Genomic DNA, 21,207 nt, shown 5'->3' on the forward strand with positions numbered 1-21,207 from the left:
ACCTGTTCCCTGACAATCACTTCACTCCTGACAGGACCAGGGCAGTGACCTCACCAGGCAAGACCACAGCCTTCCTGCTCTGCCATGTGTAAAAAGTCATTTGGCACCTATCTGTTTCTTTCAAACCTCAGTCTTTTGGCACAACTCTTCCCTTGTTCCACTTGGCAGTCATGCTCTATAAAGCAGGGCACACTGAAGGAAAATAAACCTATTTTTACAGGTGCCATATATTTACCATGACAGAATTTTATTTAAGAAAAAAGTCACAGCAGTAATTGGACAATCTGATCCCATTTCTCCAGTTGTTAAACACAACTATCATTCAAAAAGCTTTAAGTGGTGCCTGCATCATGGCTGAATAGCTTGTGCTGAGAGTATGCTTTTCTGCATCACTCATGGAAATGAGACTTTGCAGCCTGGTACTGTGCAAAATAGCTGTGGTCTTCTTTTCAAAACATCTTCCAAAAGGAAAAGTAGGAATTGTTGATCAAATTTTAAAATGTTTGAGCACTGTCCAAACCCTCTTTCTAAACTGACCTATAGGAAAAGATGCCTCATAGACAATATGCTTTCTCCAGGTCCAGTTACAAGTGGAAAGGAAGGGTAACACCTACATTTTTGGCAGATAGATCCAAGTCTTTGTCAAATAATCATCTCCAGCCTGTGTAATAATTGTGATCTGTTTGTGTCTGCCTCCTACTAGTAGGAGACTCCTCTCCACACTGCTTTGCAAACTGTTCCTCTTCCAGGCTTCCTCCCACTTTCTGTATCAGTGAAATCATACATCCTCACTTTTAGAGACTGCACAGCTGAGCCATTTCTCTCAGTCAATCCTGCCTTCCTTCTTCATCATGTCCCTTTCACCTGTGAACTCTGCCCAAATTTTATTTTCCTTAGCTCTCTGCCTTTCTTTATCCTGCTTGCTACTTACCATGAGAGGAGCTTGAATTGATTCAGCCTAAGTCTTTGTCAATGTTCCAACCCTTTGTCTCGTTAAGTAACACTGTTTATAACACAATAAAATAAATCCTCTACAGGGCTTTAAGATAACTCTACTGTAAATCCCAAACCATCTCTTTTTTTGCTATAACTTTGATTTTTTTCTGCCTTCTGCTCTAAATGGAAGGCAATTCCCACTTTTTCCACAGAACCCACATACCTTCTTTTTTTGATCACAGCTGTGAAATCAGTACAACCAAGTCAGCAGGTGTTAATGTGTTCTGGAGGAATGGTGCAGTTCTGTCTAGCTCAGTAGTCTGAAGCTCATGAGTTTTAAACTGCTTTCTGCCATGAGTAAACTGTGAGCTGGCTGTGAGAAGAAGGTTTAATCACATCAGGTGTTTCAGAGCTGTGGGCTGCTGGCAGTCCCTTTGCTGCAACTCAGCTCCAAGTTTCACAGGTGCCAGAAAATAGGCTCTCTCTGTTCCCCATCACTACCCAGCCTGAAAGTAAGAGCTGTTTTTCAAAAAAAGGGAAAGATTTTCTATCATTTGCTTTAAATACTGGTTCTAGAACTAGAAAATTGGGAGAATAGATGAAGAGTACGAGTGAGACAATTGTACTTTGTATAAGTACATCTGAGAAACCATGTTTGATGTAATAAATGACACCGCTAAAAGTGTATCTCGAACAGGCCAAGCATACTAAATATTTAAAGTGATGCTGTCAAGCATGGGTCGTTTGCGTCCATGATGGAGGCTACCTTTAAAATTTGGATTTTCAGGTTTGCTTACATTTTTTAAAAGAAAAGTATCCTGGGCTTAGACTCCCTAGTAAATCATAGCACTATTTTTTTTTTTTTTAAGTTGACTAAAATAACATATAACTGATGGTTCCAGAATTCTTCACAAATTCACGTCTAATTCACAAGGTGGTTTTGGCCATAAAAAGTCCAGGAGACTCAAGTCACAAAGCAGCTATGCCTGTTTTAGCTGCTGACTTTCAGCCAGAACATGAAAGACTCAAGTTCAGTTTCTTTTTCTGCCTGAATACTTCAGCTCTCAGGTTGAAGTGTGGCTTTATGCAGCCTCTGATCTTTGGGGCAGGGGTTGAAGCAAACTGTGAAAGCAAAACTTTGGCATAGTTATTTCTGTGCAGGCAGATGTCATGTTTTTAGTTCCTCTGAGCTCACATAGGTGATTCACATCTGCCTGTATGCAGAAAAGCTACAATAACCACAGTCTTTGAATTTGACTTCGGGTCCTTTGGGTTTCCTGTCCTTCATTGGAAGGGGATGATCAATGAAAGGAGACGTCTTAGCTCCTTTGTTGGCAATGTTCTTCTTTCTATCTGCAATTAAACATTCCTGGGTACTGGGGAGTTCCCATCTCCCTGGAAATTAGAGTCAGGATTAGAGAAGGCTGTGGCTGCTCTGGGTCTCATTGACAAAGTGAATTGAACCCTCTATGGCACATTCATCTGACCTAGAACTAGGCTGTAATCTCCTCTGCTTCAAAGCAGGGCAGATAAAGAACAGGGAAAGGGCAGGGCTAAGGAGAGCAAAACACTGTGCCAGTTGTCTGCATTTATCTGGTTATGACCATCAGATGGGACATGACCAAGATAGTCTTGAGAGTTCTGAGGAAAAGCTTCATGTGAAACTTCGTCTGTGCTATTGAGGAATAGCATCATGCCTGAGCTGGCAGTAAATTTTCTGGAGCATTAGTGGGTACTTCATTCCCAGCCTGTTACTTTTCTCACCTTACAGAAATCCTTTTTCACCATGAGGACAGTCAAGCATGCAAAATGTTTCCTGGAGAGATAGTGCCATCTTCAACCCTGAAAACTTTGAAAATCTGACTGAATAAAGCTTTGAGCAGCCCAGTCTGATCCATAGCTGATGCTGCTTTGAGCAGGACTAGAAACGTGTGATCCTGCTTCTGGTTAGGACTCCAAGTTGTTTTAAGATATCATATAGTTTCTGCTCATTACCAAAAAAACAAAAAAAAAAAAACCAAAAAAACCCCAAAAAAAACCCCAAACCCCCCCCCAAAAAACAAAACCAAAAAAAACCAACACAACAACAACAACAACAACAACAAAAAAAAAAAAAAAAAAAAAAAAAAAAAAAAAAAAAAAAGCAAACAAACACAATAAAAAAATCCATTCTGTCTAGTTAGACTTTTGGATTCCCAGCATAACTACCAGCTGCATTTGCAGGGGTAGACTTAGGTGACTTGCATGAACTGGTATAAAGCAGTCCTCTGGTATGTCCCCTGGTAAACAAGAAAAACCCAATTGCTGCTTGATTTTCACTTAATTATAAATGTTCTTTTTAAGGTTTAATTACTGCTTTTTCTTTTTTCTCTTTAATTCACCAAACCTTCTTGATTGTTTTTAAAAACATGTTAAAACTAATTTTCTCTTTTGCTTGTATCTCTTACTGACTCCAGTGCAGAGACAGGGAGATTGTTTTTCTTACAGATATGTTTCCTAACTTGCATACCTCAATGCTGAATGATTTTGTAATATGAGCAAGCAGCTGATTTCTTCTACCTGCTGTGTCCTAGCAAAACATTGGGGCATTAGCACAGGGCACTAACAGAGTGTACAAAGCAGAACCAAATTAAAGTGTTTGTGCATGTGTTTGTGTGAGGTGACAATCAAGCAGCTACCAAGGTAGCTGCACAACATCTCCATTTTTTAGACCGATTTGAGCTCTTCTTGGTTGGTCATGTCTCAACTAGCCTTTGGGAAAAACACTTTTATCTTAGATTGGCAAAGGGATTCTTTTCATCTGTGATTTGGATTTTTAAGGGGATTTGCAGAAAAAGATCGTGACCCAGAGGCTGGTTGTCCCACACAGATCCCTCCCTGCTGCATGCCACAAATAATGTAAGAAAACATAGAAGAAAACAAAAGCAAATGAGTCATCCCATCCCACATTTCTTCCTTTATGAATTCCATGCTTTTTTTCCTGTAGAATGAGGGAATGTATTTGAATCAAAGAAGATTAAAATCCATCCTGGAGGATTTTAATGTGAAAAAGCACTGTTTTGATCTTCTTAAGAAGATTTTGGGGCAGGAGTGGAGGCAGTGGGCAGGTGTCCAAGACTGTTAAATGTGTAGATGTTGCCTTGGGGAAAAGTGAATGTTGGTCTGCAGCAAACTGATGTCCAGAAAAAAATAAATACTCCCAAGAGTCCAAGAGTTCAGAACAAAGCTAATTGTTCAAACAAAACATCTTAACAAGGTTACAGAACAATAGTAAAACTTTTCAAAGGCAAGATGCAGCAAAAGAGCAACTTTTCAGACCTCACAGATCAGCTCTATAATCCAGAGACAGATCACAGAATTGTGAAAAGTTAAACAGAGAATATTTGAGGTCCCAAAAATGAAAACTCAGGAGTACATGATTTGTAAATGGATATTACTGAAAAAAAGATTATTCAGGACAGTCCTTCAAAGCTTCTGGGGTCTGCTACATACAGATCCCTCTGCCAGTGCAGCAGTGTTGAAGTCACCCAATTGTTTTCAAGTGGTCCCCAGAGACTACCAGAAAGTGTCCCCTGGGCACTATCTACCCAAGCACTGACCTGTGCTCTTTTATTTCACTTTTCCTTCACATCTCCAGCTCCTTGCCCTGTTGTTAGATGTTGGATGACCTTCTTGAGGTCTCTTCCATATGATCAAGTTATGAAGCCAGCAGTAAATCCTAAGTACTATTTTTCACAAGGTCAGCCAAAGTAAGCAGAGTGCATTTAAGACTGCAAGTAAAGTACAAAAACCATAGTTACTTTACTTGCCACCGAGGCCTTTCCAGTGAGCAAAGTGTGTTAGATTTAACCCCCAAATTTAGTTCTCCATGTTACTGGAATTTGCCAATACAAAGCACCCTCTCCAGAACTGAAAAAGCTGGGACATTTTGTTGGAGGTCTTGTTTATTCCAATTCACTGCTTTTAAGCATGAAATAAATGAAATTCACAGAAGAAAATACTTTCTGGCTCCGGTTTCCAGTACACTTCTCTCCAGAGGGATGTAGAAGAGCAATGGCTCTCTGTGGCTTTTTCACCAGACATTGCTGCAGGCATGATACTGTCAGAGCTGTTCTGACAGCTTTGTCATAGTGTGGTCAGGGGAGGAGATGCAGCTTGCTTTCCTTTATATTTTAGTGGACCCTGGAGACCTGGCAGGAAGAAACCTTGTTTCTGTCATTGGGCTGAGTCAATATGACTTCAGGCGCCCAGGGAACAGATGCAGAAGATAGAAAATTGCTACTTTGAGTTCTTTTTCTGTTTGTTCTCATTTTTATCCCTATGAGTTCCAAGTCAGGATGTGTCTCCTCAATCAGATGGTTTTGCTGGATTGTTTACTGACTGATAAGAAAATAATGATCCTTACTCTCCTTCTCCCAGTGCACACACTGCCCAAGGAGAAGCACTGTTGAAGACAGTTCTTCAGATCCCAGTGCCGTCAGATTTTGACTTAAGTGCCATCCCTGGAAAGGACAAGGCTGCCAGTCCCTGGGCTTCCTCCATACCTCTGCTGAAGAGAAGTTAAAGGTTTTTTATTCCTTGAAGCCTTGTATTACCCTTCCACTCACCTCACAAATACAGCTGTTAGAAGCCTCAAAAACCTGCTGAAAGCAGAGAATATTTTCTGTCCTGCTTTCTCTCTGCTCACAGCTTTTCCTTTTTCAGCACTGATTGTGCCAGCATCAGTAGGGTGAAGAGGCTGTCCAGAAAGCTGAGTGTTAATGCTGTTTCTGTCTGGGTCTTGGCAAAAACCAGGCTCCTTCCAGCCCAGTGTGAGAGAAAGAGATTCCATACTTAGTCAATGAACATGCAGGTGTCTGTGTGTGCACACCACAGCTCCTCTATCCTCCCTGCACTTGAACTTCTTGCTTCAGGGGACCCAGTGTCTCATTCCCAGTCTCTCCTGCAGACATCCTCATTCAGAGGGAGTTTCTGATGTCACTTCACAGTGAAGTTGTCTTAACGACAGATAAACCTGACACCTTTGTTTTCTTTCCCCAGGGTAATTTGAGATACAGTATGACCTAAAAGTTTCTGTGTGGAGAGAAATAATGAGGCAAAAAAAGACAACAGTTGATGGTGTTAAAAAGACAACAGGTGATGATGCAGTTGATCAGCAATGGAAACCTGTGTTCTTGATTCAAATCAGATTATTAATGAAAAATTAGATTATTTTACAAGAATACATAGCAAAAAGAAACACAGAGCGAGCTTGTATCTTTGCAGAGACTCTGTGAAATCTCAGCATGCCTTGAGATTATACCTCCCTGCTGTCATGTCTTTTGCTTTACATTGGAGTCTGCAGGATTTTGTTCCTTGCACATTCTGCCTACTCCATCAGCAATCTGCCAGGGTCTTCCCACCATCATCTCCTCTTCCCCTCACCTCTGTCTGTCCACCCAGCAGCACAATCTGACTGAAGAGAAGGCAAGTCATTTCTTATAAAGCCCCAAATAAGGTTCCTGACCCTTAAAAAGTCCTTTTTATATCTTGACCCTCTTCACTCCCCTTTTTCAACAATAAATTAAATCCACTTTCACTGTGCTTATGTCTCTGTATATACAAAAGTTTAAAGCCTGTTGTATCTCTTAATTATTGAAAGATAATTCAAACTGAAATTGTCATTAAAAATAACTGTGCATCACTGAAACACCCAACATTCTAGCTGCCTGTAGTCCTTATGCACAGTATCTTTTTTGTCTTAATTTCCTCAGGCAAGCAACTGTGTCTTCTATAGACACTCCTTAGTCCCTTAGCTCTACTGCAATAAAGCCTTGCTTGCTAACGCTCTCAGGCTGTTTCTCTCCTCTTTTCTTCTACTCTTACAACTCTCTTGTTCCTTTCATCTTACCACAGCTCCAGTCAGGCAGCCAAACAGATAGCTGTAGAACAATAAACCTTATGTTTGTATGCAGTTGGCAATTTTAGCTCTCAAATGTGCTAAGTGAAGCTGAACACGTGCTCACTGTGGCCCAAAATATACCTGACCCAGGCATGTAAGGGGCACAAAAATTATGATAATTTTTGTATTGCTTTTGCATGTCTTCATCCTTTTCTTTTCGAAATGCTTTTGAAAATCTTAGCTAATGGTCTTTTGATAAGCAAATCCAAGCTGGGATTTTTTTCCTTCCTTCAGTGCATACAGCTGGCCATTTGGGAAGGAGGTAAAAATGTTGGTCTGCCGGAATTTCTGCCTCAGTGGTTAATTTAGGAGAGAGGGTCAGATAGCGGGTACATGGCAGCATTGCCAGAAGTTTCATTTAGGGCTACGGTGTTGAGAGCAGGCAGCTGGGAGGCAGAATCAGGAACCTCCCCTGCCAGGTGTTTGAAGGAGATGGGCCCATTTGCCAATCAAAAGGCATGAGTCTTTGCACAATCAGTAGTGTGTGGCATGACAGAAGGGAGGCTCGCATTCAGTCTTGCTAATGCTTGTCTCCCCTTTGCCTAAATACCCATTTACAGCCCCAAAAAACCCATGTTAAACCTTGCTCAGGCCAGCAGTTTTTTAGCACCCATCCTTTCTGCTTTCAGGATGCCTGTGGTGAGCAGGGCTGGGGTGGCAATGCCATAATCTCAGCCCTGAAGGGACATGCCAGCAGCTGGCAGCTTGTGGTAACAAACCTCTTCTGAGCGCTACTGCCCCACAAAAAAAGGGTAACAAAAGCATAAAATACATCAGCATTAAAATACTAAACTGTGACCTAAACTTGTCATGTTGGAGATCTGTGTTAAAAATTGTCATCATCTTTTCCAGCACATTACTGCTTTCTTCAGCATGAGTCAGGTTTTCCCTGAGCCCCTTTGAGCTCTCCAAGCCACTTTGACTGAGGCTTCAGATCAGCAGTGCACACGCCTGATTTCCAGCTGCAAGGCTCTGCAGTAGGGGTGACATCTGTCATCCCCCAGCCCTGCTTCCTCTCCTGCAGTTCTTAAAGCAGCTACAGCCAGAATTTTGTCTTTCATCTTGGCTTTCAAGACTCTTTCTCAGGGATTTCAGCAGGGACATGAGTTTTCTCTGGCCAGTCCTGTTTCCCTCTGCCCTTTAGAAGCATGGCTGTGTTTTGCCACCAATCCTTGTAAGAGGTGTAAGGAGAAGGCAGCTGCCAAATCCTCAGCCCTGCATCTGTAACATGAGAACATTAAGGAACATGAAACAGTTGATTGCTATCCCCTTTGCCATCCTCTGCTGTCTAACACCGACAGATACCAGCCCTGCCTAAGAAAGGAGATAGAGGGTCCCTTGTGGATGAGGAAAGATGTAACAATTTATTATAGTTTGGGACTAATCCCTGAGCCCAGTCCTGATTTCTCTACCAAAGCAGGGCCAGCCTGGAGGAGGAAGGTGGCAGCACCCTGCCCTCTCAGCCAAGGCACCCTATAGGGAGCAGGTTGCAGCACCCACTGAGCCCCATCCGTCACAGCATAAACCACAGAACAAAGCCAGAGATGAAGCCCTGAACTTTCTCTAAACTCTCTCTAAAGAAAGAGAAAGAGGAAAAGGGTTCCCACTCCTCTCTAAGGTGAGCCACCCCCCACAATCAAAATAGCAAAATGACAGGCCAGGCTCTTTAAAACTGCACTTGCAAGGTCTCCAGCTGCCCTAGATAAACCCTGCCTGCCTCCTTACCAGCTGTCTTCAGAAGACTTCAGAAGAGAGGAGCAGGAGCCTTTGAGCTGCCCCAGGTGTAACAACCAGGCTAATACTGAGCTGTCCCCAAGGGCCATCATGCCCCAGTGATCTGGCAGCAGCCCCAGGTGCCATCCAAACAGCTTTTGCAGGTATTTCTGGAGCAGTAAAGAGAAATGTCAAGGCATGCAAAACACAAGGGCTCTCCAACCCTGCTCCAAGACAATAGAGTCTGCTATCCCTCTGAAACAGAATTCCCACCAACCTAATTAATAAAAGCTTAATCAGCAGATTGGTTAATCATAAACTTATTAAATAATTAATTGAGCTCTGAGGCCGTGTGTCAAATTTCCAGACTGTGGCAGCCCCTCAGAGGAGGGATCAGGTCAGTAATCCTGTTAGGGGAGCACGTTGCTGTGTGGGACAGCTCTCCAGATGAGCCAAGTACCCAGGACTGCAGCTCATGAATTGAATAGCAGGAAGAGGCACCCTGAGCTGTACATATCCTGTTCTCCTTTAGAGTTTCATGGTAAACAGGCAATTCATCCACTGAAACAATGCCTGAAAGTCCCTTTCTGGGGAGCAGAGTAATTGGAGGGTGACATGGCCTGCAAATACTCTGCTCACTATTAATTCTCCTTTTTTACCTTTTCCAGGGAAGAAAACGGTCATGTTAACCAGCCTAGTTGCCTGTCTCCATCTGCTTTCATCTTACTAGACAGAAAATACAGAATTTTGTTTGAAATGCATAGGTTCATGGAAACCAAATGCAGCAGATGATAAAGCAGACTGGATCAAATATACAACATTTTTTCTGCTAAATAAAGCCAGAAACATGGCTTGTACTGTCAACTGCAGTTCAGTCCTGGTAAAAGAAAAGGCCAAGAGTCCTTTCCAAGCACGATGCTGGAGTCAGAATGCTGCGAGTCCCTTCTAAGCTCATCTGCTGCCTGCAGAATTTTCACTTAGGGCTTTACTTGTTTTGCCTAGTGATGGAATTCAGTAAGTCATTCCAAGCAGGGCTATCTGCCAGTCAATGAAAGCTTTCCCAATGACAACATATTAAAATATTTTAATTATTATTTACTATTTTAAATCTGTAGTTTGTTTAGGCAATATAACACATGCAGTCTCCCCAAGACCAACCTTTGGCATGAAAGGGTGGACATTTGACTAAGTGTCTATGAAGTTCAAGCCTACTGATGTCAGATTATATTAAAAGTGTTTTTTTATACAAATACACACTGTATGATAACATCCTGTGTAACCAAATGCTGTGAATATTCAGTGAAGCAAGTTTATACTATTACTCTTTGAATATGCATCACATTTAGTACATGCACCAGTAACCTTAATGCTTCTTCACTGAACATCAGAACTCATAATAATTATGATGTAGGCACTAATATTATCTCTGTGTATCTGTAGATTGTACCTATAGCATAAGTGATGTTTTAAATGAATTTAACTATTTAAATGAAGCGAGCTAAATTGCTCTTAAAAGTCTCCCTTTTTTGTTTTTTTTTTCTCTTTGCTTTTGTCTGTCATACCATTTAGCGAGGTCAAGCAAATGGCTTTGACTTAAGCCTATGTTCAGTTGAGTAAAAATAATGAGGGGGCATTTGTAGAAGTTCTCCCCAGGTGAAGTAAATTAATTCTCTTTGTCCCTTTAAAATACATTAAAAGAGAGCATAGTTCAGTTTTATGGATTAAGTCTTTTAGAGATCAGTTTGTAAACAGAAAAATTTTAGCTGCGCTTGTCAGGGTGCAAATCCTTCCCCAGATATCTAACTTTGTTCTTCTGGCTGGCAGGTAAAATATTCTTTGAAAAGTAAATGAAAATACCATGTACGTCCCTTTCTGAAGATAAATGTGGAAAATGAAAAAAAAAAAATTACATTTAAATATCGCCAGTGCTGTTCATGTATTCCAGTTTTGACAGTGATAAATGAAATCCTTCTAGCCAATATTTTGCAGCCATTAGGAAGAAAAATCTCAATCCTTTAAAATTAAGTGAAAAAGCACATGCTGAATGAGAACAAAATAAATGCCCTTGTGAGGTAGGAGCTGCAACAATAGATGCCTTTGAAATCAGTACAGAAAGGTGTTGAAAGATGAAGAGAGATTAATTGCTGCCTGCTGCTACACACTTGCAACCTGTCTGCATAAAATGGCTGCAGAGACAGCTCGAGCAGAGGACTGGGAGCAGGAATCCTGGTTCTGTGCTCCCCTGCTGCCACAGATCCTCTACATGGCTTTAAGGAAACCAGTTTTGTGGTTTCTGCCAGCAGTAATACACAACTTATTATTTTACAAAGATGAGTCACTATTCAGCAGTAATATACAACTTATTATTTTAAAAAGATGACTCACTATTGTATTAAGCCATGACGAGGTAAAATGCTCTGTGTGTTCAAAATAGTGTTGGTTTGTTTTGTTTTGTTTTTTTTTACTGAAGTGTAGAGCCATGAGGTTTTCATTGCAGGAAATTACCTGCTCTCTTCTGGGGCTAAGCCAAATAGTGGGGAGAAGCAGAGAAGCCATTCCTTCCCATAATCACATGAGGGTCAGAAACATGAGATGTGGGGCTGGGATGGCATGGCTAGAAGATGAGGACACGCTGCAGGGCTGTTTCTGGCACACCCTCACTCCTGTGTCTGGCTGCAGTTGTGCAGATTTTTCTCCCTTTCCTAACTGTGTTATTCCAGAGTCTCTACCACCATTGCTAATGGGCCCAGCCATGCCCAGCAGCAGGTCTGTCTTGGAGCATGCTAGCATTGGCTCTGTTAGACACAGGGAAATGTCTAGAAGCTTCTCACAGAACCCATCTCTGCAACCCATCACCTAACACAGTGATCCTGCTAATGATGAGACAGGAACTTCAGACTCCTAATTGAATGTGTTTTGTAATGTCAAAGGCACACACAAACTGCTTCATGTCCTCCCAGTCTTCTCTGCTCTATCCTGCTTCTTGAAGGAAGCTTCTGTCTGGAAAATTAGTGAAAAGCCAGAAGGATCCTGGGTGTGGTTAAGGCTCCCCTATCTGTTTCAGCCCTGCTGATTGCCCGTGAGCCATCATACCTGCACCCACACTGTATTCAGCCCCCTGTAACCATTTCATCAGCATTGTAAAGCCCTGGCAGCTTGTCTCAGTGCTGTGTATTGTGGTCAGTGCTATAGCTTCTTATGGAGATGAGTAACAATCAGGTTGTATTTAGTGTTGCAAGTATTTGCCTCCATAGTATCGCAAAATTCACGTGCCCTGCAAACTACCAGCCTTTTATTCTAGAGACAGAGGTAACCAATGCATTTCCAAGTTCTGTACTGAGAAATTATTTTGATTTAAGGTTTTGATTTCAATCCTGAATCAGTCTCTCAAGTTGCTCAAGCCAGAGTGAGTTATTAATCCAATTCTTTTCCTGCCAAGTTCCATGTGCATTTATTCACCTCTGCTGTCAGCAGGAGCAGGCTGGGTATGGTTTACAAGTGTATGTACTCTTGTCTCCATGTTCCTCATCATCACAATCTCTAGGCATCCCTGCTGTTTGTGTCTCCCTCAAGAAAGGGAGCCTTGGATATGTGTCCCCCTGCTCTGACTTGTGAGGAAGGGAAAGTGCTGGCTCACCTTGAACTTGCACACCATAGAAGCATGCTGGTTTTCCACAACAAGTGAGAAAAGCTGCTCTTCTCTCCAAGTGGAAATAAAATCTGCGAAAGAAAAAACAACCCAATAACAGAATTCATACATTTCAGGAAAGGACAAAGCAAAACAAATTCACTATTCAGGTTCCTCAGTAAGAAATCTGGAACACCTGTTATTCAGGCATGTCACAAAAGTAGTTTCCATCATTTTCTCACACTCTGGAGAATTTTTTTTTAACTGGTCTCATTCCTGCCTTACTGGCCCCGTGCTCAGCTTTTCCATACAAGCTTTGCCTACCATTGCACGATGAGGTTGGGTTAGCTCAACTTTTGTGACTTACTGGTAACTCAGCACAAATGATCTTCCACAAGAAACAAGGAAGGACTTCGAATCAGAAAATTTAATATCAATTTATATACATCCCTAGGTTCCCACCCCTGCTAGAGGCAGAGCCATATTAGTACAGCACAGTTGTTCTGGTTTGAAAGCAAAACCAGTGAGAGACTCTAAGTCAGAAATACAACTTATTGGGAAAAGGGAAAAAAAAAGACAAAAATACATGCAATGATACAAAAGGAAGACCACTGACAAAGTCAGAATACAACCTGACACCCCTTTGGCCAGCGTGTTGGTAGCAGTCCAAATTGGAGTGGCTGCAGTCCTCCTGGAGTGGCAGATGTGGTTGCTGTGTTTTTTCAGAAACCTGTAGAAAGGCTGCCTTTCTGTCTAGAAATCCCTGGATTTATCCAGGTGGGAATGCCTAGCTCTTCCCCCTGGGCGGAGCATCTTAGAGTGGGCTGATGTTATTCTGAGTTATAGGGTGTGTCCTTAATCACCTGTTAAACAGAACTGGCTCCTGAAGAGTGTTATCTCTGAGTCATGTGGCAAGACATTGATGGGCCCATTAACAGGAGGTAAGGAAAACTGTCCAGATGCAACTGCTATTCGGATGGTAATAGGAAACATCTTGGTGCTCAGTCTTGGACAACAGTATTGGGGTCCATGCAGCAGCCAGGCACAAGGTCTGTGCCCACTGTCTGCCTCAGCTGGGTTTCATCCAGAAGCTCCAAGACTTTACGGGTCTTGGAGACCCAGATTTTAGTGTGTTGCTGTCAACAGGCTGCTGTGAGCAAAGGTAGATTAGTTTTAGTCCCTGATGACCTTGGAGAAAGTGGGACATAGCTCATCTGGCCTTTGCAACATCCCTACATAAGAGGTGGCAAGCTCATGCCTTTGCTGTTAATTCTGCTGTGCCTTTTGCTACTGTCAGATCTGGGTTTCTTTTTATGGCAGCCAGCTAGGCTGCTGCTCTAATTTTACTTTTCCCATTCCTATCTCCTATGCAGAGAAGCAGAGGGAGCTGGCTCGGAAGGGGTCCCTGAAGAATGGCAACATGGGAAGCCCAGTTAATCAGCAGCCCAAGAAGAACAACGTGATGGCACGAACAAGGTAAAGGACTGGAGAAATACCAGCAATTGTGCTCTGAGCTGCAATCCCTAATGGATCCTTGGGGTGGTCAGGGACAGTGTTCATTGTATTTGCCTGCTGCCAGCCACACTGCAAGAGCAGTGATGGCTCTTCCTGGAGCTAGGGGGCTCAAATGCTCTGTGTTGTGTTGCATCCCAGACCCGGGAAGATGCATGGACAGCTGAGCCAGTGGTAGTGCAGCCTGTGGAAGGCAGAGGCAGTCCAGCCAGGTTAAAATCAGGGGTTGATAGAGCCATCCTGCAGACTCTGAGTAGTCTCAGGTAACACCTAATCCTGCCAGTGGGAGAAGAGCTGTGCTGCTTCATGAAACACAGAGTGGTTTAGAGCTTAGTTCTGCCTTGGTTGCTTTTGTCAGTGTAAGTTCCACTGCTCCTTTTTGATGGTGACCTGTTCTGCTACTGACAGATTTAATGAAGGCTTGTAAATAATCCGTCTCTGTGTGACTTTCTATATACCTTCTCCACCCTTGGAGCAGCATGGTCACACTTTGCTGGAGATGCTTTGGAAGAGCTCTGTAAGAGAGTATTAGGCAGTACTACAACTTGCTGTAAACAAAGACATTCTGAGCTGGGTATTTTCTTTCAGAGTTTTTTGGGTTTTTTTGTGGTTTTTTTTTTGCAGACTTCAGTACACCAATGTATTACTTACTGATGTTCAGAAGGGAGGAAACCCCATGAGCCCACAGGATTGCATGCTTTGCATGCTGCTAGAAAGGTGGCAGGTTGTAGTGGAGGACCTCACTTAAGATGATGGAGGAATCTGCGGAATGCCAGATGTTTACTGATGAATGGGAAAGTTGCCTGGAGTACCATATATTAAGTAGAATAGGAGCTGCAGATTAGAGCCTCTCTATATGCAACGCATCTGAAAGATGAGATTTCTTGTTCACACTAATTCCCCAGACCCAAAATATTAGTCATAAATCCTGACAGGACCTTGTCAACTTTTAGTTGTAAGACCCTGAAATACAGGGGGAATATGCTGCATTGCTTCCTCTCTGTGTTCAGGTGTTGCAGCCATATAAAAGAGCCTTCATGGACTCTTCATGGCAGCAAGAAATTCGGGAACTGGGTTTTCCATGGCCATGGCCACTGGTCCTCCTTATCTTCCAAGTACATTGTAGAAAAACTTGTTTTCTTTTGGCCATAGGCTGCAAGCTAGCATCCTGAGAGGAATGGTAGTAGATTTGCTGCTGGAGAGGTTTTGAAACACTGAAATTAGTGGAGGAAGATAATAAGGGAGAGAAGGTGGGATAAATAGTAGTACCTACCTGTAACGTGAGTGAATTTTCCATGGAGAAATTGTTGTTTCCAAGCTGCTGATGGAAAGAGCAGAGCAGTGACACCTATTGACAAAAGATTTAAAACAGCCAGCTCAGTTTTATTTCAGTTAAGGACATCTGAGCACATCTGAATGCTTCAGTCTGTCTTGCCACAGACAGGGCAACACCAGCAAGCCAGAAATGCCACAAGCTTGTTCAGGCAGGTTTTCACAGGGTAACAGTTGCAGTATAATGGGATATATTCCAGGAGGATACACTGCAAAATTTCCAGATTATTATTTAAATCTGAACTGTTGGCTTCCTCAGGTATCTGCAGGAGAATTAAGCTAAAAGCATTTTCCCCTTTTTGACAGTTCTCTCTTCTCATCAAATAAGTTTTCCTTTGTGCTTTGCCTCTCGTACTCTCTACTCCACCTCCTCCTTCTTCCCCAAGACTTCTGTTATTCTGTATTATCCCTGTGGATTTCTGACATCCAGCCTCTAGTACCAGAGGCTTCACCATTCAGTCCTCTTCTGAGACAAGGGTGCAGCCAGCCTTACAGGTAAGAGTAATTGGATCCATAAGACTCTGTCCTTGGCATCCAGAGGGAACTCAACATTTTCAAAAACTGCTGTGTCAAGCCTGAAAGGTTGAAAAAAATCAATCTTTACCCCTCCCCCCAGGGGCCGGGTGTGAATGTCAAGGCCCCAGATGTAGCAGCCTAGATTAAGACAAGCAAACAGAATTGAGTACATATTCCAAATCATGTTCATTGCCTCGGAGGTTATAATGCAATAGACATAATAGATCAATAAAGCAATTCTCATACCATACCCTGGTCTACACATGAGTATTACAATCACCAGATAATTCCCCATATTCGGGAAAATATAGAGAGCTAGGTAGAAGACCCATGTAAGCATGTTAAGCATCATAGTACCTTCTACAATACAAAATTGTAATTCTGACTTTTCTCAGTACCTCATGCCCCACATTGGGCACCAAAATTATGTTCTGGCTTGAAAGCAAAACCAGTGAGAGACTTCAAGTCAGAAATACAATTTATTGGGAAAAGAAACAAAACACATGCAATAATACAAAAGGAGAACCACTGTCAAAGTCAGAATACAACCTGACACCCCTTTGGCCAGCGTGTTGGTATCAGTCTAAATTGGAGTGGCTGCAGTCCTCCTGGAGTGGCAGATGTGGTTCTGTTGGAGCAGTGGTCCAGTAAAAAAGGTGTAGTCAGTCCAGTGGAAAACCCCAGCTGTGTCCTCTTGGAAGACTGTGGAAAGACTACCTCTCTGCCCAAAAATCCCAGAATATATCTAGGTGGGAATGCTTAGCTCCTCCCCCCTGGATGGAGCATCTCACAAAGGGCTGATGTCATTCTGAGTCATGTGGTGGGTCCTTGATCACCTGTTAAACAGAATTGGCTCCTGGAGGGAGTTATCTCTGAGTCATGTGGCAAGACATTGATGGGCCCATTAACAGGAGATAAGGAAAACTGCCCAGAAGACAACTGCTACACAGATGGTAATAGAAAACATCCTGATTTTCAATCTCAGACACACTCTCAGTCTCCCTAAAAGCAAATTAACTGTGAATGAGGTAGGAGTGATGCTCTTCCTGTGAGCACAGACAGAGCCCATGACACCATCCACACCACTTGAACACATCTAGGTGCTACAGTCCACTCAGGATAACCTAAACTTGGACCTTATGGTCCAACTTGTGTTGTTTCAAATTAGCAAAGACACAAAGACAAAGAAACTTATACCACGGTAGCTGCAAACAAAAGCAGCTATCACTGCTACCCGACTTTATTCCAAGGACAGTGGGAAGTGAAGATAAGGACAAACAGGATGTGAGGGAAAGACTTAAATTGGGGCAGAGACACTATAACAGTTTTGTCTGTTGCAGTTAAATTAAAGTTTTTTATTATTAAGAAAAAAGACATTTCTCAAGAAGAAGATGTATTGGGTTTTTTTTCATCAAGTAACTATCACCACAGTGTTCTCCTCCTAGATCACCTGAGAGTGATTTGTTCATTGATGATTTAGTAACAACTGTTAGTGAGTATATATGGAGCAGGGACTGGAAAACTGGAGAGTGAAAATGGGAGTCAGTACTTCTGATATCTGTATGGGCAAACTTGTGGTGCCAAATCTCAGCTTCAGTTCCAGACATCTTTGCTTCTTGACTTCCTGTCTACATACCTCAGGAGCAGGAGGACTGCCCCACTTCCATGAGAAGGCCTACTGAATTTTGCAAGTGGATCCTATTTTCTCCAGTCCCCTCATGCAGCAGTTTGGAAATTCTGTGTCAGGTTTTAAATTAATATATTTAATTCATGTTTCAGTGAACACAGTAAGAAAATTTAACTAATTGTGAACATATATATCTGCTTTGTTACAAGATTTTATATATCTTATTCTCCCTGAGCCTGGCCACTGACAGTGTTTGCCAGGACTTCTTATCTCTAAAATTGTTAATGTCTTGCTGCAATTATCTGCACAGAAGCAGAAAAACATTTCAGGTAGTTAGAGAGTAGTTGGAGCACGGATGAGATAGATTATCATAGATAATTAGATTTATATTTCTTAAACTCTTAGTGAAGCATCGTTGTGCATCATGGTGTGTTGTTAAAGACCACTTGGAAGAAAACCTGACTTAACTTATTGAAAGAGAAGATTTTTGTCACTCCTATGGTTCTTACCTGCTGAATAAAGAACCTTACTACATTTTCTGGGTTTAGTTAATCTTATTTTAATTGTGAACCAAATTATTTTTGCATTTTTTGGATGAAAGAACTCCATTGTGAACAAGATACCATTGTATTAACACATTTTCCTTATCCTAGAAGTTCTGAAACCTGCACCCCTTTTCACAAACTCTCCCAAGCAGTTAAAGGTGCAAAGTCATCCTTGGCCTTTGTAACATTTCTGATTAACTGAAAGTCATTACAAAAAAATGGAATTTAAAGAGTGATGGTCTGATTGGTTTCTTATGCTGGGCACACCAGCTCAGATTTCTAATATTACTAAATTTAGTACTGAGACCTCAGAAGTGTTGTGTTGCCAGGGTCCTGGACAGGGATTCAGAAAGAGGTACTACATAATAATATCCCTGATGTCCAACAGCAGAACACTGGGATCAGTCTGGTCTTTGACTTCCCCTAGCCTCCTTCTCCTGTGTACTTACTGCTGGTGTCAGGCACCCTTGCCAGAAAAAAAACAGGCAACACAAAAATGAGCAATCTGATATGAGAGGCAGTGCTAGCCAAACAGGTTCACCAGAATGAAGTACAGAGTGTCCCAATGTTTTTTTTTCTTCCAGTAAGGGGTATGTTCCCAAGGCATGCCCAGTGTTAATCCCTGTGAAACTACTGTAGGCTACCCAGAGACACAGCTTGCTCCCTCTGAATTGCACCCATTTAAACATCTTCACCAACAGGTGGGAGCTTGCAAAGAAGTGAAATGGGAAAAGCCAACTATCATATGGCTTTACCCTAGGCAATGTGTGGTTCTGAGCTTTACCGTGTGGTTAATGGACAACATTTAATTATTTCAGGCTCGTCGTTCCCAACAAGGGCTACTCATCGCTAGACCAGAGTCCAGATGAAAAGCCCCTGGTAGCCCTGGATACAGACAGGTATGCAAAAGGTTAAAAAGTGATATAGATGACAGCTTACGTGAGTTTTCATTCCAGAGGGCAGCACTCACACTCTCCCTCCACTGTTCCCTCCGGCCTATGACATGGTGACATACGACCTATGTTTTGTGTGAGAGCAAGTGAGAAGAGCTGTGAGAAAAGAGCACTGTGATGGAAAAATATGAGGGTCACAGATGAAAGCTGCTCTACAGGCTCCCTTGATGTAACTTCTCTGTGCCTCCAGAAGAGTTTCATGGCACAAGAAAGATAGGACTAAGTGGGGAATACAGGTCTCATCTAACCAATACTTTCTTTGCTGTGTCTTGTACTTCCCTGCAGTGATGATGACTTTGATATGTCCAGATATTCCTCCTCAGGATACTCATCAGCTGAGGTGAGTTATACTCTCTCTTGCCATCCTTGCTATGAATGCAAATAACAGAGCAGCCGGAAATGGCTTATAGAGGTCTTGCACAGGCAGAAATGGCTACACAACAAATTTAGTAGTGGTATAGACTCCATGAGTCTGGAAGGGGCCACAGCAGAAACTGTGTCATGTTACTTTCTACCCTGGTGATCCAGTGGCTCCATATTCTCACTGCCATGGCACAGAGATCTGCCCATCAGCAGTTTTCACAGCTACCTTTGGTTTCACTCAAACTTTCCCTCATTCTGCCTAGTCCTGCAGTGACCCATGAGGTGCACAAAAGCATCATCTTGTCTGCCATGGCAGCTCAGCAACTGTATGTATGCCAAGGACACAAAGAATCTGAGGGTGTGCTGTGATTTCCAGTTATTGGAGTGGTCAGGGTCACCCAGTGTGTGTTTACTTGGAACAAGCAGAAATTCCAGGGAGGACTTGCAGATATGAACTCTTGCCCTTTCAAAGAGAAAAGGCAGGAAGTTCAGGCTTGTTAGTCCCTCTGCATTGTTTCTGAGTATATTCCCACACTCTCTCACGAATTTGTTGCTCAGCCTGTGACTACTGCTTCTACAGGATTTTGCATTCAGGGTGCTGAGCAGCTGTTCTGCCCACAAACTGTTCAGAAATCTTGCCTCTTGTATCTCTTCCTTGGATAAAATACCTCTGAAACCCTGGGAAACAGCCAAGAGCAGTGACCATATCAGATGATCTGAGCTGTTTCTGTGCCCTAAGTGTTGTTTTTATAGATCCAGTTAGACAGAACTTAAATTTGAGATCACAGAGCCAATCTTTACCATCTTTTAACTGCTGTAATGTGCCCCAGACTGTGAGGGAGGACTGCCCATCTGCCAGTAAATAATATTATTGCATTACTTTAACTGAGGGCTTGTCCTCGGGGAAAAATTATTCCAGAACAAAATAGCGTATCTCACTCTAGATATTCCTATTCTGGAGAAGCTAGTACCCTCCCCTCACCTGAGGTCAAAAACTAGGACTGTAGGGCAGTTGTTAATGATGGGGAAATACATTTCCAAATAAGGGACTTCCTACATCTTCTGACCACCAGAAGTAAGAAGTCCCAAGTGTTTGACTGTTCGTCTCTTTGTCTGTAGCAGATCAACCAAGACTTGAACATCCAGCTGCTAAAGGATGGGTACCGGTTAGATGAGATCCCGGATGACGAGGACCTCGACCTAATCCCCCCTAAATCGGTCAACCCTACCTGCATGTGTTGCCAAGCCACCTCCTCCACCGCCTGTCACATTCAGTAGTGAGGCCGGCAGGCTGTGATCAGTGCTTTCCTCTATAACTGTAAAACTTAACAGCCATTGCTTCCTCCTATGGTAGGATGTGCACCTCTTTGTGTTCATGGAGCCAGGAGAAACCAAAAAATTCATTTTATGATTGGTTGATAACTTATTTTAAACTATGGTAAAACAAAAGAGAAGTTGCTCAATGTGCCAGGCAGTGCCTGGCAGAGCTGACTGGTCTGGAGAGCAAATGCAGAGGGGTCCAGAGATACCTCCTTGGTTTGTTTAGGCACTGGGGATATTTTGTAAAGTGTCTTTTTCCAGAATGGGAAAGGTCAGATGGGACTTCAGGTAATCCTGCCCACTGAAACCAATCCATCTGCAAGATTAGGGCAAGTTGGAGGTATCAAAGTGTTTTACCAATGAGAGGAAGTCAGTTCTTAATTCATTCACTAAACCTGTTCCATTTGCATAACCAAAATGATATAACTGGGGCACAGGAAGGGGGACGGACCAGGGCATCCTTTCCTATGGCAAGGCTAGCCAGGACTAGCATGTCACAATTCATTCACTTGCAAAAGGGACAAGTAGCTGACATCCCACTGTGAGTCAGTACTAGCTAGAGCTGTTGTGTCACATAGCCAATGCAATCTACCCTTAGCGCCACATTAAACTACCACCAAACACATCAGATTCGATCTGCAATCCACTCATGCACTTCAAGGATTTGCTCATTGCCCAGGAATACCAACCATACTTGTGACTTCAGTCACATATTCTGACTTCAGCCTGTATTTAATCCCTGTGCAACCCATCTCTTTCCAAAAATTTTAAACTTCGTTCAGCTGAGAAGAAATGAATCCTGCATGAGTCAGGACTACAGA

At 42.6% G+C, this 21,207-nt stretch overlaps 1 protein-coding gene across 3 annotated transcripts in view; it reads left to right on the top strand.

The window, feature by feature from the left end:
- Positions 1-21,207, top strand: part of FAM219A (family with sequence similarity 219 member A) — an 85,323-nt gene extending 64,116 nt beyond the window's left edge. For 2 of the 3 annotated variants that reach the window (XM_054002487.1, XM_054002484.1), the window contains exons 3-6: positions 13,592-13,694; positions 18,569-18,649; positions 18,989-19,043; positions 20,186-21,207. In XM_054002487.1, coding sequence (XP_053858462.1) covers positions 13,592-13,694; positions 18,569-18,649; positions 18,989-19,043; positions 20,186-20,344 — 398 coding nt within the window. In that variant the 3' untranslated portion in view covers positions 20,345-21,207. The remainder of the gene's footprint in view (positions 1-13,591; positions 13,695-18,568; positions 18,650-18,988; positions 19,044-20,185) is intronic. The other variant, XM_054002485.1, reaches the window with a different exon arrangement.

This window comes from Vidua macroura, chromosome Z (genome assembly GCF_024509145.1).
Source record: "Vidua macroura isolate BioBank_ID:100142 chromosome Z, ASM2450914v1, whole genome shotgun sequence".
NCBI classification, from domain to species: domain Eukaryota; kingdom Metazoa; phylum Chordata; class Aves; order Passeriformes; family Viduidae; genus Vidua; species Vidua macroura.